General features: G+C 43.0%; 3 protein-coding genes across 3 annotated transcripts; 1 reads left to right on the top strand and 2 right to left on the bottom strand.

Annotated features, from left to right (window-relative positions):
* Nucleotides 1–4,037: 4,037 nt before the first annotated feature.
* On the bottom strand, nucleotides 4,038–12,750 carry pck2 (phosphoenolpyruvate carboxykinase 2 (mitochondrial)). The gene is made up of 11 exons (XM_068709681.1): nucleotides 12,305–12,750; nucleotides 9,124–9,336; nucleotides 8,839–9,023; nucleotides 7,857–7,927; nucleotides 7,491–7,626; nucleotides 7,196–7,383; nucleotides 6,833–6,995; nucleotides 6,532–6,747; nucleotides 5,895–6,032; nucleotides 5,631–5,726; nucleotides 4,038–5,419 (listed from the first exon to the last, which is right to left on the bottom strand). Exons 1-11 carry the CDS (start codon nucleotides 12,334–12,336, stop codon nucleotides 4,950–4,952), a joined length of 1,908 nt encoding a protein of 635 aa, XP_068565782.1. The 5' UTR covers nucleotides 12,337–12,750; the 3' UTR covers nucleotides 4,038–4,949.
* Nucleotides 12,751–16,592: 3,842 nt separating this feature from the next.
* Nucleotides 16,593–21,301, top strand: psme1 (proteasome activator subunit 1). The gene is made up of 12 exons (XM_068709680.1): nucleotides 16,593–16,672; nucleotides 16,800–16,845; nucleotides 17,164–17,196; nucleotides 17,293–17,355; nucleotides 17,485–17,586; nucleotides 18,464–18,521; nucleotides 18,716–18,813; nucleotides 18,978–19,046; nucleotides 19,133–19,200; nucleotides 20,082–20,136; nucleotides 20,378–20,464; nucleotides 21,098–21,301. Exons 2-12 carry the CDS (start codon nucleotides 16,807–16,809, stop codon nucleotides 21,176–21,178), a joined length of 753 nt encoding a protein of 250 aa, XP_068565781.1. The 5' UTR covers nucleotides 16,593–16,672; nucleotides 16,800–16,806; the 3' UTR covers nucleotides 21,179–21,301.
* A 108-nt stretch (nucleotides 21,302–21,409) lies between these two features.
* On the bottom strand, nucleotides 21,410–23,395 carry fitm1 (fat storage inducing transmembrane protein 1). Its single transcript, XM_068709679.1, has 2 exons — nucleotides 23,022–23,395; nucleotides 21,410–22,198 (listed from the first exon to the last, which is right to left on the bottom strand). Exons 1-2 carry the CDS (start codon nucleotides 23,312–23,314, stop codon nucleotides 21,526–21,528), a joined length of 966 nt encoding a protein of 321 aa, XP_068565780.1. The 5' UTR covers nucleotides 23,315–23,395; the 3' UTR covers nucleotides 21,410–21,525.
* Between the last annotated feature and the right edge of the window lie 1,040 nt (nucleotides 23,396–24,435).

Genomic DNA, 24,435 nt, shown 5'->3' with positions numbered 1-24,435 from the left:
TTCCGTATTATTCATGCCATTGAGTGCCTTATTTTTTTCTGATTGCTTGGCGAGTCATTTTCCACTGCTTCTCATGGATTCCAGTATTTTCCCCTCTATGCTCCTTTATGAAGGAAAACAAAAACAGATACAGTTTCTTCAATAATCTGTGTGAAACTGGGCTCCTTGATGGGACATTTTCATGTTTTTCTTTTGAAATATAAAACAGAATAATCCTTACCTTTTGTCTGCTGGTGTTTATCAAATGTACTTTTTGAAGATTTTAATAGATATTTGAGATGAAGATGAAGCAGAAAGTATGAGTGAGGAAATGTTTTATCTATTAGGGTAAGTCATTTATTCAATGATGAAATTGTAATAACGCAAATAAAAGTTTGTGAGGTTCATCAGTCCTGTGATGCAGAGCAACAGAGATAAAGCTCAGTGTGATCCACAGTGACTGTACTCAAGTCACTGGCTGTTACATGTCCTTATAATTATTGGGATATATGTAATATATAATAGAAGATATAGACTCACAGGATATGAGCAGTTAAGGGAAGAACTCTGATAAAAATAAAACTGCACTCGCTCTGTGCTCTTAATTAAAAAAGGGTCGACTAAAAAAGGAAGTTGGTTTGTTAGACTGATGAAATTCATGAATTTGCATGATTTTCTCTTTAAAACCACCAACCATCTATTTGTCACTCTTTTGTTGATGTGGGCTTCTTTGGTGAGACAACATTCATGGTTTTATTCTCATCTAACACTCTGAGTCGTACACATTTGCAGACTTGTGAGCGGTGGTCTCTTAACACAACTTGTGGTTGTACAGAGCATGTTGAACGCTTCGTAAAATCCACTGCATTGTTGTGTTTGTGAATCCAGGTGATGAGTGTCATGGCAGTCCGGTCTGTGAGAACGGTGACAGCCAACATGTTACTGAGTGTCTTCTTTCTCTCAGGTGAGCTTTTGGTTCAGTCACTTGTATTTCTCTTGAATCATTTACTATTTGACACATATCATGTTACCCTAAATTCATGTGAATGTTACAATCTGTATTTTCTTCCTGAGCTTTTTGTCACTGAGACGAGACTGACTTAGTTATTTGGAGATGTAGACGGGTTTGGTCACCACTGGGGTCGACCTCATAGTTGATGTAAAACCAAAAACATGAATCAATACAAAAACTGTTCAAGGAAAAATAGACCACAATGCAAAATATTACTGCTGAAGCATATTTCTCTTCATGTTTTGTTGATATGTTGTTACACATGTTAATCACCACTGTTAATCATTAATCTGTTTCACAGGTACTTTGGCTGATTGTGATCAGGATCTAGCTCTATTAATTACTGCACCTCAAGAGATGAAAGCACTGACTGGATCTTGTTTGCAAATCCCATGTAACTTCAGCGTTATTAAATCAGAGGAAAAATTCAACAGCACAAGAACAACCTTCGGAGTGTGGATTAAAAATGACCATCACTTTGGCGAATATCCAGAAAATGTGATTTTCAACAGTAGCAGGAATGATAACAAATATCCAATGAATCTAACTGGAGACCTGAGTCAGAAAAACTGCACCACTTTATTTTCCAGTTTAATCACAAACTACACAGACAAATACTACTTCAGGATTGAGAACCGGCCATTTTTGGCAACAGCGACTTGTGATCCTCTTCAAATAACAGTTCTAGGTAAGAGAGTTTGGTTTTTATCAGTCAGTCCATGATGTTATTGTTTAGAATAAAAAGTGATATCAGTTGAAGCTAACCTTCAATGTGAATGTAAATATCTGCTTCAGAGACCAACCAGACAATGAAATGTTTACACTTCATGGATATTAATAGAATTTTTTTCTGCACTACTATTAATAGTCCCATGAGAAAGCTGCCTGTTCATGTGGACGTTTGCATGTAACGCTTGAAAAAGGGGAAGTCTCATGAGTTCAGTTGTTTTTTTCAATTTACCATCATTAATGTACAAAATCTACATTAATTAGTGTAAGTTTACATTTTATGTTACCCTACAGAGGGTCACAAGATAAATCTGAGGGGTCGTGAGGTGATTAATGGGAGAGGAAAAGAGAAAAAAAGTAATTTCTGTTAACAACTCAGAAACATCAGAAAAATGACAAGATGCCCCGAACAAACACGTTCTTCTTTTTTAAAATAAGGAATCACAATCCAAAAGCTGTTAGTGGAGTAAAAGTACAATATTTTCCTCTCAAATGTAGAAGAGTACTGCTAGCATGGCAGTAGACTCCTGGTCTTGTCGCTGTGTTTTTCAGTGTACAATCTGTATTTGATTTGAAACCACAGATTCTCCTCCAAGTCCCAGGATTGAGATCTCAGGTGATCTGAAGGAGAAGGAGTCTGTCTCTATAAGCTGCTCAGCTTTCACTCCCTGTCCACACTCTCCTCCTAAACTCACCTGGAACCTCCAACAAGACCCTCACATCATGACAGAGGAAAACAAAGATCGAACCTTCACAACTAAAATCCAGAAGATCATCACTCTGTCAGATGAACATGATGGATTCATCATCACCTGTTCTGCCAGATATCCTGTGAATGAAGGAAAAGATGTCAAGACAGCAGAGGAGAGAACGACTCTCAATGTTTCATGTGAGTGTTTGTTATTGGATCCTGTCAGCACATGATGATTCATGGGATGTCAGCTGCTTTGGATGCATAAAGTTAATCTCACATTCTCCTCAGACGCTCCCAAGGACACCTCGGCGTCCATCAGTCCACCAGGTTCGGTGTCAGCAGGTAGCCGGGTGAACCTGACCTGCTCCAGCAGAGCCAATCCTCCCGTCAGCCGCTTCACCTGGATCAAGATCAGCAAAGATGGACCCCTCACTGTATCTGGAGGAGACTTTTACAGCTTTAATGTCACTGATGGAGGAGTTTATCACTGTGTGGCCACCAATGATCTTGGTAATCAGACATCATCAGAGATCCGTCTGACTATTAATGGTAACTATTAAAGGGACTTTGATAGTGTCACATGTTCACATTGTCTTCATTTAGTCACTTCTATTTGTTGTTTTTTCATCTTGTCTTGAGGTGAAGATAACCTTCTACAATTGGGCGCAGTTCTTGGAGGAATCATTGGGATCATCGTACTCATCTGTCTGGTTGTCTTTGTTTGGTAAGTATCTCAAGTTAAATCTTCTACTGCCGCTCTGTATATTAAACCCAACCTTTTGTCTTCCAGGCGTTTGAAGTCAACACATCCAACTGCACAACAGAGACAGGTGAGAACATACCAAAATCTGTGTAGTTCTGTAATCATTGTGAAAGATCCGGCTGAATGTTCACAAACACTTCCTGTTTGCTTTATTTATATATTTGCAGAGTCTGACTGTTGAGGAGACAGCAAGAACAGAGGAAGACATCCATTATGGAGAGATTAACTTCTCAAGGCGCGGACCTGAACCGTCCTCTGTCTCGGTGCAGGACAGTGGACAGCAGCAGGACACGCTGTATGCACAGGTCAAAGTGTCCCACCGAGCAAACAACGTTACACAGACTGCTGACGTCCCAGAGGATCTCTACGCTCAAGTGAAGAGAATATGAGTGTTGTCTTGTGGTCACATTTGGGTTGGATTCTTAATATGCTTTTTACTTACACAAGAAGTCTCATCTCTCAGTTTATGTAGAAAAAGAAACAGGAGAAAATGCAATCTTCATTGCTCACAGTTCATTAAAGGGGAACTCAAAACCTCCACACTCTGCAGCTCAGATAGTTTTAGCCAGTCATCAAGATACCATCATTTATATTTTTGAAATGACTTTAATGGGTGGCTGTGTGGTAGGAAATGTGTTATCAGATCAGTTCAAATAGAGCTCCCAAAACTCTTAATAGGGAACTATTCTGAAGGACAGCTCTGTTCACATGATTATATTTACTTTTTAAATGTTTGTGTCATTTACTTTTTTCTTTAACAAGGCATGTTTAACTTCATTTACTGAGCTATTCTGTTTCTACGTCTTTTGCATTCTCCATTTTTTATTTGTATTTTAATTACTTCAAAAATGAACATCAAACACATGTGAAGACATTTATTCATTGCACCGTAATAAAAACCATGTACGACTTCTAAAATTACCTATTAATCTCAGTTGCATTTATTGGTCCAACATTTCACATATTGTGTGTAAACACCACCTGAAAATCACACAACTTAATCACAAACATTACATAAGCAACAAAATGATTTATGCATAGTAATTCCCACTGGAAAACGGTGTTTTGAGTACTTAATGGTCTTCTGATATAAATGTATTTGAATATAAAGTTGAATTCAAAATAGAAAGGGCAGTTCCTGAGACTCAAGTCAATAGTGTATTCAAAGATCTTTGGGCTTCAGCCTGAAGACATTAGCAGCCTAGACGTTGTATTGTTAAATGTCTCAAAAGGCTCCACAAGGCCGTGTTGATTGTGTTTTAGTACAATGCCAGGTCTTGTGAGTGAATGGAGGTAGTGACATAGCTTCTCTATATGAGGAGTTTGACAACGTCAAACAAATCGAACCATGTTGAGACAAACCTCCCTCCTACCACCAGTCTCTCTCACCAGTGGTATTAGTGGGAAGTCTTTCCCAAAGTTGTTGCATTGTAGATTATTAGATTTTTATCTCTGATATTTTTATTCCGAACAGATTTCTCTTCATAAAAGAGAAACACGAGAGTCACTGGTTGTTTTCACACACAGAGAAAGTTAACTACTGGCCTGGCTATTGGTCTTTTTGAGGCGTAAACCATCTTTGACTGACCAGCGAGTACTAGAACTCTCTCATACCTGCATTTCATGGATGAAACCCAAACTATGGTGACAGAACTAAGTTCTCTGTGAATGTAGACCCAGCCAGTGACTCTTGAGTGCACCCTAACGATCTGAATCCTGAGTCATCAGTGACTACCGCCCTGTTTCTGCTTGAACTTCCTGTCCGTAGCGTTTTAATTGTGCACTCGGTCCTCCAGTGCCTTCAGCTCAGCCTCCACCTGAGCTGGCAGATCAGCTCCAACCTGCTGGGTGAAGTAGGCTCTCAACTCCTTCGTCTCCCTCTGCCAGAAAGCCTTGGGCACGTCGAACAGGGCGCCCATGTCCACATTGCCGCTCAGACCTTTAGTGTCGATGGCGCCATCTTCTGGCAGCCAGCCGATGATGCTCCTCTTGGCCGCCTCGTCCTCCCTCTCCCGGCTGCAGCGCTTGAAGATCCACTCCAGTGCGCGGGCGTTCTCGCCGAAGCCGGGCCAGAGGAAGGCGCCGGTCGCCGGGTCCTTTCTGAACCAGTTGACGTGGAAGATCTTGGGCAGGTGTGTGGGGGCCTTTCGGTTCTGCATGCTCAGCCAGTGAGCGAGGTAGTCGCCAAAGTTGTAACCGAAGAACGGACGCATGGCGAAGGGGTCGTGCATGATCTCCTTGCCTGGAGAATAAAGAATTGGCTTTAGTAATAGCACTAGTAACGTCCTATTATCCTAAAACACCTCAACAATAGGAAAACCCTGCAATGGCTCCAACATCATGTGATGATACAATATCAAATAAAGGTCAACCGGATCAGAACTGTAAATCAGTTTGAATGTGTATTTTACAGGGATTCAGACCACATGGAGATCAGGTGTGCGCTTTAGTACCTTTATGCTCAGCAGCTGCCGTGGCTTCAGACCTCATGGAGGCTCCAACAAACACTCCGTGTTGCCAATTGAAGGACTCGTACACCAGAGGGACTCCTACAACGTCAACATTTTATCACGTTTAATGCACTGCTGCTTCTGTGTTGCTCGACTACAACTAAACTAAATGCTTCGAGAGGTAAAACATTCATGAAAATGCTCTTCAAATAAAGTCTGCGACTGTTGAGAGAAAAACTCTGGATGTTCAACGAGAGCAGCACCAACCTTCCGGCCTCCTGCCACCGAAGATGATGGCGTCAATGGGAACGCCCTCCTCACTCTCCCACTGGGGGTCAATGATGGGACACTGAGCCGCCGGGGCACAGAAGCGGGAATTGGGGTGGGCACACGGGGTCGAGCCTCCTTTTTTTACCAACAGGAAACAACAGTTCAGTCGACCTTCAACGTCACAGTAATCTTTAAAAAAATAAGCTTGTTAATCTACATCTGGATGTCATGCTTCATACTGTGTCTGATCCACAGGTCTCTCCATTTCTATAGATGGCATTGCTTTAACATACCACTAGATGGCCCCGTTTACTGTATGGCTGTTCAGTTTACTCTTTACATATTAGTTTGATTTATCCAGAGAGTCTGTGATGAAAGAGTAATATTTAAACGTTTGATATGAGCTCTGCCTGCTCTGTTTTAGGCCTAACATCAATTATAACTGATGTCTTTGTTGGCAAAGAAACAAACACATGATTCAAGCTCAAATTAAATCAGTAAAACTGCTGAGTATTCAATGAGGTTCACTAGAAACAAAGTGGTAAAACCAATTCATCTCCTCTAGAACTGCTGAACTACAAGCAGGACACTTTAGATTGATGTCTTCATAACAGCCGGGGCACGCCGGTGTTACCTTGCTGCCAGCTTTTTCCGTGCCAGTCTGTGAGCGTGACCCCGCCTGCGGGGGGGTCGAGGCCCTCCCACCACACTCCTCCGTCGCTGGTCTCGCCAACGTTGGTGAACACGGTGTTTTTGGCGATGGTGGCCATGGCGTAGGGGTTGGTCTTGTCCGAGGTGCCGGGAGCCACGCCGAAGAAACCGTTCTCCGGGTTGATGGCTCTCAGTTTCCCTGCAGAGACACACGGGTACGGTGAGGATTCGGAGACCTATGCGAGCGATTCTATGTGCGCGGGACATCCTCCTCCCCCTCTCACCTTGGCCGTCGAACTTCATCCACGCGATGTCGTCGCCCACACACTCAACCTTCCAGCCTGGCAGAGATGGTTTCATCATGGCCAAGTTGGTTTTACCACAGGCGCTGGGGAAGGCCGCCGCTACGTAGCGCTTCACTCCCTGAGGGTTGGTGATACCCAGAATCTGAGGAGGGGAGAGAGAGTGGTGAACATCATTTTTATTTAACTTTACATGAATACTCATTACTCTGAGTACTTTAGAATGAATGTCCATAATGTACAGTAGTCTAAACTCTAAACAGGGAACCGCTGAAATATTGTTTTCTGTTGATTTTTGTGTGAGGCATGAGGCGCAGGCTTTAGGCAGCAACGTATCACACGCACCAGCATGTGTTCGGCCAGCCAGCCTTCATCCTTGGCGATGCGCGAGGCGATGCGGAGGGCGAAGCACTTCTTCCCCAGGAGAGAGTTCCCTCCATAGCCACTGCCGAAGGACATGATCTGCCTGGTGTCGGGCAGGTGAGAGATCAGCACCTTCTCCGGGTTACAGGGCCACGAGTTGACCAGAGGGGCTGGAAAGAGGGGGAAATACCAGAGTGGGGGAATCTGTAAGATCTTGTAAGTTTTAAGCAATAAGAAGCACTTAAAAGGACTCGTTTCATGCTCTTAGAATGTGTACCTTTGAGAGGTAAAGGTCGTCCCAGAGAGTGCTGACAGCGGACAAACTCCGCCCCTTCAGACAGTTTGTTCAACACAGGTTTGCCCATACGAGTCATGATCCCCATACTGGCCACAACGTATGGCGAGTCGGTCACCTTCATGCAGAACAAAATGTTTCATCACCCTGATCCACAACACTCAGTAAATAATAAAACCAGAAAGTGCTACAGCAATTTATTAGAATATACTGCGGAACAAATTACTATAATAAATCACGGCAATTTATAGCAACAGAGCAAAATCATATTTATAGCTACAACACGGCAGGCTTATTGTTTTATTACCCCCCCCACCCCGAGTATAAAGTGTGGAGCACAGTCAGTACCTGGACACCATATTTAGACAGAGCCGAGCCTACAGGACCCATACTGAAGGGAATCACATACATGGTCCGACCTGCGGACAGGACACAAAGGAGCGTGAACAACACATTAGTGCAGTTTATTTTTCCACTACAGGAAGCACTGTATCAATATCGACAAATGTTGATAAGCTGGTTATATTAGGCCAGAGGTAACAGAACCTTTTCTTCAGCAGCACCCTGTGGAGTTCATGACCACTAGTAGCATTATGGAACAACGTTTTTAACATGGTGGTAGAAGACTGCTGGCAAATAAACATGGATGTAAACAACACAGTATTTGTGAGACACCAAGGATTCACACTAGAGATGTTCAGATAGCATTTTTTCCATTTCCTGATTCTGACACCTGAACATGCTTATCTGCCGATACGGAGTACAGGGCTTTTACCAGTGCGTTAAAAACAAAAACCTAACATTTTTAACAGCTGTCTACTACCAAACCCTGTATGGAAGTTATAGGATTGCTATCATTGTTGTCTGGCCTGGCTCAGTTTGGACGCTTTTTTAAAACATGAACAAATTCACAAACTAAAGTTTTACTGGTGGGATTTTCCAGCATAAAACATTGTCAAATTGTTGACATTTTGCTCGCTCTGGCACTCTACTAGCACTTGCTCCAGAAGCGAGTTGGCTCACGTGTTACCTACTTCCACCATTGATTTCGGATGCAGCGATCGTTCTTTCCGGACCTAACGGATAAGCCATGTGGCCTCTTTCTCGCCTATGTCGAGCGGTGCACAGGCAGGATGTACGGATCGGGCAGCGAGTGACTCGTGAGCTGATAAAAGGAACACACCAATCTCCGATCCAGCACTTTAGGCTGTTTCCAGTACTGGTATCCCACATGTTCAGATTCAATTATTACCACTCAAGAAGGGAAGTTGAAAACGCACACCTTATGGCAACAAGGGACAAAACATGTTGTTTCAATGCACCCACGCACCTGCCATGCAGCCTGGGAAACGCTCCTTTCTGGCTGTCTGCCAGTCAGACTCGCTCATCCAGCTGCCCAGCTGGCTCTTCGCCCCTCCGGCAGGGATGGGGACGGTGTCCCTCTGGCTCTTGGTCACAATCACAGTCTTGCTTTCCACCCGAGCCACGTCCTTTGGGTCTGTGCGTGCCAACCAACTGCAAAAACAGAGGCGGAATCAAAGCACGATGCAAAAGCACTTACGGAAATGCACACCACACATGTAACTAGGGACACGGAATTTTTAAAAGCCCTTACCAGTTCTCGTATTTGGGCAGCTTCTTGACCATCCCCTCGTTCTCCAGACCGGCCAGGATGTTGGCCGCTTCCTCCGGCGTCCCCGTCACCACATGCACACCGGTGGGCTTACACTCGTCCACCGCTCTCTTCACAAACTCGGCTACCGACGGGGGCAGCGAGGCGATGGAGGCCAGAGACCGAACCCCGAGACTCGCCCCGACGCCGCCACGTCTGAAAGAGATCGGGCATTTAGGTCATTCGTTACTGTTTTTTGGGACCTTTGCTTGCGACCTAGGGACATTCCAACCACGCCGTGAAGACACTCAGTTTCGCGGGTTGAGACAAGTCCTTCACGAGGTTAACTTCGCTCCGGATATAATTTTGTCTGCCTCATCTTTGAGATTTCTCTGGTCTTTATTCACTGCCGTTTGATTTTTTTATTTTTTTTTAACTTACAGATCTCTTGTTGGAAGAGCCTGAGGTAGCACCAACACTTTTAACACAAGTTTAAACGATAACCAAAATGGAGTTGTGTTCCTTTCATGTGACAGCAGTGATAGCAAGATGCCCTTTGGTGCAGATACCAGTGCAACCCGAGAGCCTCAAACAGACTTCTCCACATAAAAGGGGGGCATGCAGGGGGAGATTAGCATGATATTCACCAACACCGGCCACTGAGAGGGCAGTGGATATGCAAGCTGTTAAAAAACCACAAGCCTGCGTGTGTGCGTTTCCTGTCTGTCCATATTAGAAAACAAAGCGCACAGACACATCGTCTATTCCATTGTCTGTCTGCGGACAATGTGGATGACCCCGGGCGACCTCTTTAAAAATGTGAAAAATACAAAAATTCGTAACCCTGTATCCCCAAATGAGAAGCACTGCAAATAAGCATTTGAGGGCTAAACTATTTTCCCCCATAAACAGTCCCACATCAATGGCTTTCTCCGCTGGGAATACAAATCACACTCTTCTACTTTGTTGCTTCACAGACAAAGGGGTCGTCCCGTCAAGTGCAGGCACGCGGCTCCCAATTGGCTGCACCGAGCGCTCCATTATGCGCGCATCACGCGCACACGGACACGCGTCGACCGGTGCGTGCAGACACACAAGTAAATCTGGTTGGAGCGCAACAAAAGGGGGCAAGGGCAGCAGGAACACAGACAGACAGGGCAAAGAGCGGAGGGCCGTCTAATGCAACCGCAGGGTTAATACTCCTTAACTAGTGACCTGTATCGCGTTTAATTATTGATGCGGGAGCAATTGATCTTGAACCGACTCCAGTTTGTGTTAGCATGCAGTTTAAGGTCAGTTTTTAGACTGAAGATGGTATCCTCTTCCTGTTCGCCCACCAAAGTTCAGGTGACAGACAATCAGAATTAAACAAAAATCCTCCTTTTTAAAAAAAAATGTTTTGTTTCACAGTTAATATTCTCTTTAAAAGACGCTAGAATTGAGCATCAGTCCAAGATAAGAAAGTACAGTACTGTTCCCTTTGTTGTAAAGAGGGAATCAGAAGCTTGGCTGATGTGTGCCAGTTTTTCAGAGGATCTTTAGGCTTTTTGACCACAATCTGAACAGAGGAATGATTCGCTGAAGGGGATCTAAAAAGAACAGTGTTCATTCATCTCGGCATCCTCGATTGACCTTTAGCCACAGAGGGCCAAAAATAAATAAAAGGCACTTTGTCAGTCATATCTGTGAAAACGGATGAATCAGTCTCCTTAACAACAGCTCCACAGGACATCTCTTCCCCCCCAAATCAATTACCTATGCCTCCAATAATCCCCTCTGTGGTGCCATCAATTACTGTAACCATTTGGTTGGAGCTGAATATTAACATGTTAACTTCAACTTTTCAAATTATGGTTGATTATTCATTTGCTTTGCTGAAGCACGGCCGACACAAGACATAAAAGGTAAAATGCAGCAGGACAGGATTAGCAACTTTGTTGAGACGCTATTTTTAGACTCTGATGACTTGTGCTCCCTATCCCCACCAACCCATTCATCCTCCTCTCATGCTTTAGTCTCCCCGTTCCTCACCCCATCCCCCATACCTGATGAGAACAAGCAGGCCTGCGTTTTATAGATGTAACAGATTCATCCAGCTTTTAAGGAAACATTTAAGATGTGACTACTCTGCAGCATTAAAGAGGGGGCATCATTCTCTAATTTTAGGGGGGGGGCAACAATGTCAAAGAACAGATTACTTAGATCTGGTATTTTTTTTATTTTTTTTGGGGGGGGGGGGGGCTGTCTCTAGCTTCCAGCTGTGCAACTCTTCCTCCAAATCCACAGGCCAATCCTCACTCAACACAACCCGACACGCCTACGCTCCCTCCCGGTCAACAGCCCCCTTTTTTTTTTAAGGCAGAGTCTGCAGAAGATCCAGAGACGAGCCCGGAGTACAAGTTAAAGCATGCACGCGTGCGCAATACTTCACACATGGTACAGAGAGTACCCGGTGAAGAAAAAAAAATTAAACACACACACACACACACACACACACACACACACACACACACACACACACACACACACACACACACACCAGGACATTCAGGCAAATAAGAGTGACGACTATAAATATTGACATGCACTAACACGGGGTCAGTGTGTCTCGCTCGCATGCATCTTTAGTGACACAATAACAGCAACCACACGATGCCATGGGGGGCTCACATTGACTCCAGAGTCCCTGTGTGACGGGGTGTCATCACACAGCCTGAGGGTGGTCGAAGAGAGGGAATGCAGAAAGACAGATTTTTTTTTTCCCTCAAAATTAGATACAACTGTGGAGTAACGTTATGTGTATTTGAGCCACAAGTCCTCGCTCAGAGGGTTGTGTCTGAGATCGAGTTGGACAAGTTTCAGACAGCAGATAGGGAATGAGGACGTAACGATCCTGGAGTCGTGCCCCAGGTGTTGATCACTGTATTGGAAAAGTAGCTATAAACGTGTATTCTTATTCATTGTGTTACCAATTGTTCCAAATGGAGGTACTCTTTTGTTGTACGCCTGAAATCAAAGTGCATTTGAATAGCAGATTTAGCCGTTTTGTGCATTCTGAACGACTCTGAAACATATAGCCTAACGATACTCTCTAAACATTAGCTTAAGTACAATTAAATATATTGTTCACCAAGCTAAAACACGCATTTTAAAATCCATTTTTAAAAAAGTCACAAAAACTCACCTTCGTATTACTCCCAGCAACAGGCACGACATGTTCGGTGTGAAAATAACACTAACTTATAAAAAATGAAAGTGCAAAAAGGCACATTTAGGTTAGCAGCAGAGGGAACAGCAGCAGCAGTAGTGGTTAGAGCTGGTCGCTGCTCATATCTGAGCTCTGAGGGGACTTTGCACTTTGTTCAACGTGGACGTTCACACGGACAGACTTTGATGTAACCAGCGGACTGACTAGATGTCGTCCTGCTGCACGAACACTACTGATAACTTCCCGGAGTGTCCGCGAACGCCTCACTGCTTTCAAACGTGGAGAGCCGAAATATATGCTCTGCTCAACTTTGAGGAGGCGGAGGCGCGACCGCTTTCAAATTTAAAAATGTAGTTTACTTCTTCGGTGGTTGTGTCCATATTGTGGTAGTTATGCCTTCTGCAAACCACGGACCTATCGACCGATTGCCCCTCCCGAACGACACGAGTCTCCAGAGAAGCACCGCGGAGTAGCACGCGCACGCGCGCACATACACACACGCACGCGCGCACACACACACACACACACACACACACACACACACACACACACCACCGCTAAAAAAACCAACGTAGCGGCACATCCCGGAAATACGAGACACTGTACGGAAATAGATCTCATGCGTACACTGACGCAACCCAATGGCCACATTACTGCAGCATGATAAGTTAACAACCCGTATTGTTGTTTTGGGCAATCTACATTTACTCTTATAAGTTAATGTTGTTCTGGTTGCCTTATATTTGTGCATGGTCTAGACCTGCAGTCCATTCAGGGCCCGGGCCTGGGATTTTGGGGACCCTAACCTGCTTATGATATACCATATTGATTATGTTCATGTTACGGTAATGTACAAATTTCTCCCCAGGGATCAATAAAGTATTCTGATTCAGATATTCAGTGTATATTTTAAGTTGTTCCAAGCCATTTTTATGGTGGGCCTATTTATACCTCCATTAATCTATTAATCTGCTGATTAGTTTTTTGATTAACTGATTAATGATTCATTGATTACTGAAAAATGTCCCATACATTATCCCGAGCTTGAGTCTGTTTGAAAAACAGTAAGAACCCTGAAGATGTACACTTTATTATATCAGAGACAAGTAGCAAAACCTCACATTTGAGAAGCTTGAAGAAGTGATTATAAAATACAGTAGTGTCCAGTTGATTTTCTGTCAAACGATTAATCAGCTAATCGTTTCAGCTCTAATAGCAAAAGACATTTGTAAAGAATCACCCAGAAAAGAAACACAAAACTGAGCTGAACACCTTATCTTCCTTCACACCAAAAGAAACATGCACTTTGTGATTTTTGACATCATGTTACACAACATTTCAGTTGTGGAGCTCAAATTTCAAGCAGTTCTCTTGTGCTCTCTTTGGAGAAGGCTGTAAAGAAGCCCACTGAGGTTTCAGTTAATCCTAATTATCAATCAGATAAGCCTGAGTGAAACAGTTCTGACCTCCAGACATGAGCCACCAGGAGGAATACACTTTCAATTAACAGGACATGGCGTCTGGTTTTTCAAATGGTGAGTTTCCTGTCCATGTTTCTCTGTCTGGGCACTGGGGGAGGACTGTGAGCAAGGGGGGAGTGAAGGGGTGGGGGCTGGACAGAGGAATATACCATAGAGATAAAGAGAGAAACCTTAGCCTTCGTGTCTCATGTTCTCTGATATGACCTGCAGAGTCAGCAGCCAACCACAGAGACTCCCAAAGCACAGAACACACACACACACACACACACACACACACACACACACACACATTCACAATGAATGAATGCCTACGTGCTAAACAGCCACAACGGCAGTCCACGGTTATGAAAGGGAGCATTCAAAAATGCAGCAACTGGCAAAAACTGCAAGAAGCCATTAAAATCTGTGACATGCTTTAATCATTTAGCCATGTGGCATTAATGAGACCCTTATTTGATTTGAGTGTGCACAGGTGGGACTTCGGCCTTTAGAAATCTTATTAGTCCGTTAAAAGTCAGCCTTGCTGATTTCACATCTGTAGAGATTTGAGGTTAAGTCTCATCCTATTAAGATGTTTCACTCTGGTTTTAAAGGCCAGCCGCCACAATTACACAGTCTAGAACAATCCAAATAACACACACACAGAAAGAAAGAACTTCATGCAATGTGACAGAATAAATAAATATTATGATATAAATTGGATAATATGTCAATGATATTTTAATCAGCCTCAAAGTTCAATCTGGTGTTAAGCTTACAAAAAAATATGAACTTCTGGAAAAAAAAGTGTATGACTGAACTCATTATCAATATTTCCCAGTCAATGATATACCGATTAATCAAGCAACGTGATAATAACTCATGTTCAAGCCTCAGTGAACAGACAATGATTTGGATTTCTCTTTTTGACTGATTTGCAATTAAAAACTGATTTTACCAGGAATAAAGTATAGTTTTAAGACTATATAGGATCAAATGCTGACTGTGATCATGTGTCCTTGAATTTAGTTTTTTTTTTCAGAATATTTTCAGCTATATCCAAAGGTCATATTAACTTTATTTGCAATTCTTAATCAGACAGATGTGCAATGCAAGTTGTTTTTTACAAGCTGGACTGTGGCTTTCTGCAACTTTAGATCTTAATGAGGAATATTAATGAAGTTTTCCTTAGAAAGATAAAATTGCAGCACAGAAACATTTACATTATATAGGTCATTCATTTAGCAGCCTATTTGGATTGCACAAAATACATATACAGTAATATAAAAGAAGTGCATTACTCCCTTGAGAGATATTTGTATATTGAGATGATTTACATTTCAGTACAAGGGAGCAATTGAGTTGCAACGTTAATGTGGTGACATCCTAGCTGTGGAGGGGAGCTGCTGAAGTCTGTACAAGTGTTTTTACTGACATGGTCACAAATCCTAAAGTTCTTCCCTTCTACCTCCTCCCATCTCTCCTGGCCTACTTTAGTTCAGGTACACGACCTTTGTCCCCGGTGTTTCTCAACAGCCTCCCTGAACAGCACAACGCACTGCGCTGAGTTTAAATCTCTCACTCAATCGAATCACAGAATCAATAACTAATGGTGCTGGCACCGTAAACAAGTGCACCCTTTGCCCTTTGGATCCAACTTCTACGAGCCTGATGGGTGATGTATTAATTGTGTCTCACTGTGTGGTACTGCACACTACAGATGTTCAGCCGGATATTAAAAAGATTTATGCAGAGGTCTATAAAAGGAAACTACCATCAAGTCATCACCTATTTATCGGCCAAGTGATTAAATCTGCGTGGGCTCTATTCATCTCCTAACGTGACGGGTTTACCTGTTACAGTCTGAATCTGGTATAACACAGAGAATGTTGGCATAATGATGGCATGTAACGGTGCAGATGACTTTGGTACTGTTTGTGTTTACAATGGGAGGCTCTGACGTCTTTTCTGCCCACTCAGGATCCTGTATTTGTTTTAGGCTTTTAACCTGACTGGGTCATCACACTGCTGCTGATGAAAGAGCACATGAACAACAGCAGATCTCTGGAGTAGACACACTTTGGCCTCAGGTTTATACCGATCAGTACCGAGATAAAGTGGTGCTCTCCTGCTATTGGGATGGTTTGATTGCAAAGACCATGGATATTTGACATTGTATTGATATTGTGTATCTTTTTGAATTACATCCATTTGTATTACTTTAACAGAAAAAAGCTACAGTTGAAGATTTTTCGATATATTTAACTGAAGAATATTTGTGTAATTGAGGCTAATGGTTCATATTTGTATTAGCATATGGTTTAGATTTTTGACATGACCTCACAGGTTTACTCTGATGCTGTTAATCATTATCTTTTTTTCTGTAGTTTGCCACAGAGTACTCACATTTACTCCACTTAGAACAGTAGCACCATCTAGTGGACACAGTCAGAACAGAAAAAAAAAGAAAAAAGTTACAAAATGGCAATGAAAACCATTGCAATATACAGTATGAACTATGATGATGGAAAACAGGTGTTTTTGCACACTACTCAAGGGAAGACGTGTCAGCATGTATTGATTATTCATATAAAGTGTTTCCACTTAATGTATTGCTGTTGATGCAATTTATTTCTTTAAGGTATTTATTTTACAGCTTTATATGTATTAATTGTAATGCATTATTATTTATTATTTTAAAAAAGAGACTATTTTAATTTCACTTCTTCATTACCACTCCCATTTCTTATGGGGAATGCGGAAGCTTTCTTTTAAAAAAAAAATACAACTCCCACAATGCAACAGGATCACTCGATATTGCAGAGGGGGAAAGTACGGAACTGTCCAAGCGTACTTTCATTTTCGCTTTTTATGCTGAGTAACTGTGAGTATTGTCCCGTGTCGTGCACGGCATCGAATTACACAAATAAAGAGCTTTGTTATTCTTTATCACGGAGTAGCTAAAGTGTAAACGCTTCAACAAACTATATCAAGTAACGTTTCATCAACAGAGACGACATGGCTTCTCTGGAACTTCGTCCCGACTCGAAGAAACAGGTGAGCAAAAACACGTCTGCTAGCTCGATTTAAAAGTGCTGTTTGTAACGTTACCGACATTTTAAACCCACTTTCCCTTCAAACATGGCGAGTCAGTGACGCTGACAGGTGAGACGAGTCCGGTAAGTGTTTGCTCTGATAAGTAGTCAGACAGCGGGGGGGGTCACGCGACGTGAGAGGGTGAGGTTGGTTAGCAGGTAATTAACGCTCTGTTCACACGTGTGAACGGCTGTTTCTGTGAATATCCTTCATGTAGCGACGGTGTCGGAGCATAGAGGAACGTGACCAGGACTAAATCACGTGATCTCTTTGTTACAGGTGGATGACTTCTGCCAAAAATTCACCAAGGAGGTAATTTATCTAATATTCACAAATCTCTCCCAACCGTCCCATGTATTTATCTTCCTCACATTATTATGTTAAATGTTGTTGTTTTTTGCACAACAGGCGGAGGACTTGCTATCCAAATTTTTCCCTCAGAAGATTGAGGAGCTGCAGATTCTGTCGAAGGTGTGTGACCATTAGGCGTACTGGAGACTTCCTGTTGTTTTCCTTAACAATAAAAGTTTGTTTTGAAAGTATGTCAGTCCCTGGAAAAACAGTTGTCAGAAGCAGCAGGACATTTGTGTTTTCTGTCAGACATCTTTCAGCTGTGACGACCTGGCGTCCCTGAAGGCTCCGCTGGACATCCCGATGCCTGACCCAGCGAAAGAGGAGGCCAAGCGCAAGAAGAAAGAGGAGGTACGTCCCACGTGTTTGAAGTCCAAATACATCCAAGCATTTGAGTGTTAAGAAATCTCTGTTTGAGTACAGTAATTGTCACTACGTTGAATTTTGCCTTTTATCTGCAATTTGTTAAGAGGTAAACACTAAATTTAGAACACTTCAGAAGTTAAACAGAAAGTAAACACCGGTGTTATATAAATGTCATTGGCTTCACAATAAGAGTCTTTAGGTAAGTATTTTATTTTCTTAACCATTGAATTCCTTCAGGAGCGCTGCATGGAGCCTCTCCACTGGGATCCTCAGTCAAGGGTTTATATAAAGCGCTGCATTGGCTTTTATACCATAATCAGATAATATATTTTGTATTGGTCTAGTACTGAAAGTAATACCCATGTAAGGGATAGAAGTATCCTGCAGCTGCTCCGTGCAGCTCAGAACCATCATTGACTTAAAGATGAAAGCAGAAAAGTCACTCAAGCTTAAGACATTTCACCCTTAACAGTCTCCCACATTTCTACCGATCCCACCTTTATTGTAGCAGTTGCTGTCATTTTTTTGCACACATTGATTTAGAGCAAGAAAAAGAGCAACGCTGCCAATGTCAATAGTTTTATGTGAAGGGGAAAAAAAGAGGTTGAAAGAATATTTGCGATCATACGGCGGCTCAGGGGAACACACTTGAGGCTGTTGGAGTGTGTTCAGAAGGAGCAGGGACCGCTGCAACTAGGTTACATTTCTTCTACGAAGAAGAAAGAAGAAAAAATCCAGCGTTTGACATCTTCATTTAGCCACAGAGAGAAGAAAAAAAAAAAAAGCACGTGGGAGAGCTGTCTAAGAGATTAATAGGCAGCGAAAACTCTCTGACCTGCTGCCTTCTGTTCCTCTGTTGCAGAAGGAGGAGAAGAAGGGGAAAAAAGACGAGAACGACGATAAAGAGGATGAAGATTCAGGTAGAGACGATGATGACGAGTGATTAATGAACATACTGCAGTGGTTATCTACAACACAGTCACTATTAAACAAGAATGTTCCTCTTTGAAGGCAGTTTTCTGTATTTGTTATGAGGTGACGGTGTGCGGCTGACCGGAATGTTCTGATATTGTGACTGAAAGTGAAACGGTGTTTCTGCACCCTTCTCCACCAGGGCCTCCTTGTGGTCCCATCTGCACCAACGAGCGGGTGGAGAGTCTCCTGCAGGAGGTGAAGCCTCAGATCCAGACGCTGAAGGAGAAGCTCAACATGGTCAGTCGGTCTCTCGGCTTTGTTTTATCTAAATGTGGTCTCTACCTTTTTACTCATCCAGTGCACTTCATGCGTGAGGAATGTGCTTTTGAGTGCTTCTGTGTAGCACTATGACCAACTCTCATATCACACCAGATATTAATACGTTCAGATTTCCTCGGCAGGTGACAATGTGGGTGCAACTCCAAATCCCTAAAATTGAAGACGGTAACAACTTCGGAGTGGCTGTCCAGGTTGGTAGCCGCTGAATGATTCTCTTTCAAAATGTTGTGTGAAGTGTATCCAGTTCGGTTTAATATCTTTTTGTTTCGTCCGACAGGAGAAAGTGTTCGAGCTGCTGACCAACACGCGCACCAAGATCGAGGGCTTCCAAACTCAGATTTCAAAGTAAGAGCCCACACCAACGCTGCCTCCTTGTGATAGAATCATTTAGTTTGAAAGGAAAACAAAATCCGCAGTCACAGCAACACGATGCATCAACGCGTCGACACACACACAGCTGTTGGCAGTTGGCTGGTTGTAGCTCTGTTCAGTTTGCAGTTGGCCACAGTCATGGTAGTCATTTGCTGAGATCATCAAACACCAGAAGCTGTGTGTGTGTGTGTGTGTGTGTGTGTGTGTGTGTGTGTGTGTGTGTGTGTGTGTGTGTGTGTGTGTGTGTGTGTGTGTGTGTGTGTGTGTGTGTGTGTGTGTGTGTGTGTTGTTGAGCCCAAATAGCTGCAACAAAACATAAGTGTCAAGACAGCTGTTTGCCAATCACGGATTCTACACACATACAGTTCTGAAAAGAGATACAAGTAGACATAATAACTGAAGACACCTTTGATAAGAGCTACAGGACCTCTTCACCTTTGTGTCATGAGTTTATGCAAAACTGTGTCACTTTTGAGAAGATAAATAATACAATCTTCCACTCACAAATCAAAAGATGCATTCATAACCAATAAGCACACTGTTGCTCAATTTAGTACACCCGCTAGCTTATGGTGGCTAATGTTAGTTCATGTTAGCAAACTTAAGGTAAATATTATATTACAAAAACTTTGCATTTTAGCAAAATGACAAACTTATAAGCATTTAGCTCAACAGTACTTTAGCATTTAGCGCTCGGGTTGTCCGCTGTTCAGCAATAGTCACGATCTGGCTTTAACCAAAATTGGACACTCACTGGTATTAAAGATGATCAGACAGGAATATATCCTGTTGATTGTTATAAATGAATGACGAGTAACTTTGTGTGTGTGTGTGTGTGTGTGTGTGTGTGTTAGATATTACAGTGAGAGAGGTGACGCTGTGGCCAAAGCCTCCAAACAATCCCACGTGGTGAGTATGTCATGTTGTGAATGCTGTCAGACTGCTGCATTGTAACACGTGTCTGTGTGTTAAATGGTCACACACACTCAGTGATGAGTGGTCATTGTGTGCCATCTGCACACTGTATGCTCTATTTGTGTGTAAAATGAGTTATTATGATGGTGTTCTGTTTTGATTAAATTGGGTACGTGCCAGATGTGCCGTTTACTAACTGTATGCTTCTGCATATCAACTGTGCCTTCTGCTGCAGGGAGACTACAGACAGCTGGTTCATGAGCTGGACCAGTATCAGTACTGTGAGCTCCGCCTTGTGATCTTGGACATCTGCAACACATATGTAAGACACCTACGCCCTGTTGTTTACCGACTTTTAAAACCACTGTATTTCACGTGTTTGTGTAGAAATATCGGAAAATGGTTCAAAATCAGATAAAAGCATGAAAACTGTCAACACACAACAGATAACAACAATTTGAGTGCATTGCACTCTGCGTACATGTCAGTTGGATATTGTAAATCTGACATACCAAACCTAATTCACCATCTGTTGCAATCACGCGCTGCACTTTGGATACAACTATCCACACATCTGTAAAATATTCCAGTCGTGTCCCAGAAGCAGGGATGGTGCCTAAATGGAATCCATTCCTTCTTAATAGGAGGGTAATTAAACTAATTGCTGTGCTTGTGTTGAATTGATTAGCGCTCCATCTCCCATCCATTAATCACTGTTGTCTCCTTCCTCTGGCTATTGTCTTCCTGTGTTTGATGCTGTTAATGAACACGGCAGTACAGGTGATGATGAAAGGAGCCGTTCCCTCACAATAACAGCTCTGGATCTGGGCATCTCTCTCTCTTATTACTGCCTCTGACCTTTATGTCTCTCTCACATGCTGTCGATCATCCTTTTAAACCTTTCTCGCACTACTTTTCCACTGATGCATCTCTCTTTCTCTGTCTCTGTCTGCAGGCTGTGCTGTTTGACGTCATTACCAAGAACTTTGACAAGATCAAGAAGCCCAGAGGAGACGGCAAGGCTCTCATCTACTGAGACTCCAGCAGGCTTACAAGATACAACTGTTGTAGTGTGACACTCAAGTAACAAAACACCCGCTCTGACATGCGTGCATTCATTTTGGTTCAAATTACACAATAAAGCAACATCATTCTGATACTTCTGTCTGCTTTTCTTTTGTCCCAATGGGAATTCAAAATCTGGTTTTAGACCAATATTGAGCTACAATGAATGTATTCATTATATTCATACGACGTCCGAGGTATGTAGTGTCAAGGTTTTTTACAGGTGATATATGCTTCACGACCCCTAATCAGAAGCCGTGTAGACTCCTTAACTTGAGTCCCAACCACATCCCCAAAACATCTACTGAGGGTTCCACACTAGTGAGGCTGTTTGTCGATATCCGTGGTGGTAAACAATCCCTCTGCCGGCAAACCAGGACCGGCCCAGCTCGGTTTGAGTCTGTACCAGCCTTGATAGAGTCCTCTCCATACCAGGTAGCCCAGAGCTCCTCCCAGATGCTGGGAGGGGAACTTGGGGAAGTGTGCAAGCAAACACATGAGCAGGAACATCCAAACGGCGAGTAGAGCTACACATAGGAGGAAGATGAACCGTAGAGGGGCACCAGGCAACCTCTGCAGAGCCTTCGTTTGAGCCAGGTGACGACCAAAGACGGACATTTCCTCCACAAGCAGCAGGCAACACAAGCAGACGATGAGGACGTCCTGGGATACTTCGTAGCCTCTCCACACCATGGCGGCCTTGAGGCAGGAGGCTTTGGTCTGGTCTTCGTGCAGGAGCAGCAGGGGCTGGACAGAGGCGGTGGCGCCTTGGAAATCCCGGACGGGGGGCATGGGTTCATAACAGGTTCCCGCTGCGTCCTCCAGCAAGGTCAGGAGACGCCGACAGCCCCACCAGAGGAACCCGACCACCCCCATCCGAGAGAGGTGGCGGAGGAGGAGAGAAGGGGAGCGACGGGCTGAGATGGAGAGGAGAAGGATGAAGGAGCCTGTGAAGACGCAGGTCCAACCCCAAGTGGACGTCAAGAACTTCCTGCAAGAGAGCAGCAATCAGTGTTGCGTGAAATGTCACCGTATGAATCGTCAGAACACATTACAATAATGCAATAGAACCTCACAAAAAAAGCCTCATGGGACAATAATTAATTAACTGTAATGTTACTTTGAACTGTGCGGTTGGATAGACACCAATAAACATATATTGATATAACTGTCAGTATGTTGCTAGATGCTCAATCATGGTGGTACAAGTAGTGGGGAGTCAGTCAAAGTTTGCTAACATTAGCTATTGAGCTATTGGTCGTACCAGAGTGTACTGAAGAGAGCAAGAGTGCATTTTATTGCTCATGAATTCAACTGTCCATTTTCAAGACAAATAATGTGTTGAGTATTATTTCAAAAGTTACATAATCTTACTTTAATATTGATGAAGGTTGACACAGCATGTATTTTAAAATGAACCTTCACTTGTGGTTTTAACATATGTAGCCATAATGCATTATTTCTACTGATTGTTCACATTTCATTTATTTTTGTGCATAAAATTACAAGTGAAACAAAAAATGTATTTCCCTGGGTTTAATAAAAGTATTGTTCTTCCTAATAAAGTCATGATTGACAGTTTATAGACTCTTCAAATGTAGGCAATGACTTGCTTTATGTAATGTCATATTAATGACGATACCTACTTCACTATATTTGGTGTGAAAGTGCAGTTTAAATTCTTATCTTTTAAATTGAACTGTTCTTCAATGTGCCAGGTGTTAACGGAGCATAAATCCACTTTATTCATTTCTAACAACAGCAACTAGTTCCAAATATTTCCATTTAAAAGGAGACACACACCCATGCAGTACCTGTACAGATAGTGGCTGCTGTTGGCGAAGATGCTGTGCTTTGACACCCAGAAACTCAGCAGAGGACCGAACAGAACCACAGCGGACAGCATCAGGTGGAAATGTCGTCTGAGCAGGCTGCTTCCTAACATCCTGGCCAGTGAGTCTGTGACCAACACCAGAGCAGCGTTCAGGAGTCTGAGGAGGAATTTCCCCAGCAGAATCACCTCTGCGGCCATCTTGTGTAACTTCTCCAAATTGATCTCTGGTGAGAAGCCATTTGAGGAGTTTTCAGTCTTGGCATCCATGTTCATCTGCTTCTCGACGACACCTTTTTGTAGTTTTGGATTGAATTATGACAGTGTTTTTCTCCTCTTTCGTCCAATTAGAGCCCCTCGGTGGAGTCTGCCTCACTTTCTTTTGTTTTTGAGAGGCACTCTGGCTCCACTCTGGGAGCCTTTCCACTTTATCACTGTCAGACGTGCAGGAGAACACATGGTTTATAAAAATACAGCCCCTCTCTCCCCTTTACCCTCAGAGGCCCTCCCCCAACACAGAACCAGACTCAGAGGGGTGGACATGGTAATGGCTGCTGCTGTAACCGACCCCATTATTCTCAAAACAATGACCCAATGCTTTGTGAATGTGATCCTTATAGCTGCCAACTGAATTTCAAATTAAAACACAACATTTTGTATTATGGCTTTAAACAACTACTTTTGCATTTAGCATCAAAGTCTCGTCTTTTCCTGCGTAAAGAATCATTCCGACATAAAATGGATCGTTTTGGCTCCTTCTTTGGTTCTCCTCGAGTCCCTCCATTCTTAGAATCAGCTGTCGGAGCCAAAACTAATTTAAGTTATAAACTGTTGCCAGTCTGCATTTGGCGCCATGAACAGCTGCATTTCTCACAGCACTTTTAGTCTTCTGGATTTCCAGGCCCAGTCCCCGAGCCAGAGCCTCTTAAACCTCTCCAACTCCCCGGGCCAGATTGAGTAAATTTAGTCTTTCTGTGGGATTTATGCTCAATAAAAACACACAAGAACTGTTTTCACAAGACAGGACATCCAGTCCCACTACTATACATAGACTGCATATCCATACTAAGAGAAGTACTGCTGGAGTCCATATGGGAAAGGTTATTTATTTTCTTTAAGTGACGCAGTTTTAACAGCGTAAGGATATTCTGAGCGCTACAAAAACATAATCTGAATGCTGAACTCAGCTAATTTTCCCTGAGTTGTGTCCTCCTTGATCATTTATCTGAAGACCTTTTCCTTTCACTGACACTGGAGCTGAGATGATACATTAGTGCCCCGACCGTGTTGCTGCGTTAAGTATTGTATAAAGCAGGAACAGTAAGTGTAAATGAGACCGTGCACGCCAAAGAATCGGTCTAATTTTAGAACACCTAACTGCATTGCTGTCATTACGA

This window comes from Cebidichthys violaceus, unplaced genomic scaffold (genome assembly GCF_023349555.1).
Source record: "Cebidichthys violaceus isolate CVI_PGR_0920_01 unplaced genomic scaffold, fCebVio1.0.p SCAF_15, whole genome shotgun sequence".
In the NCBI taxonomy this organism is placed as follows: domain Eukaryota; kingdom Metazoa; phylum Chordata; class Actinopteri; order Perciformes; family Stichaeidae; genus Cebidichthys; species Cebidichthys violaceus.
Note: the sequence above shows the minus strand (reverse complement) of the source record. Positions and strands in the feature narration are given on the sequence as shown.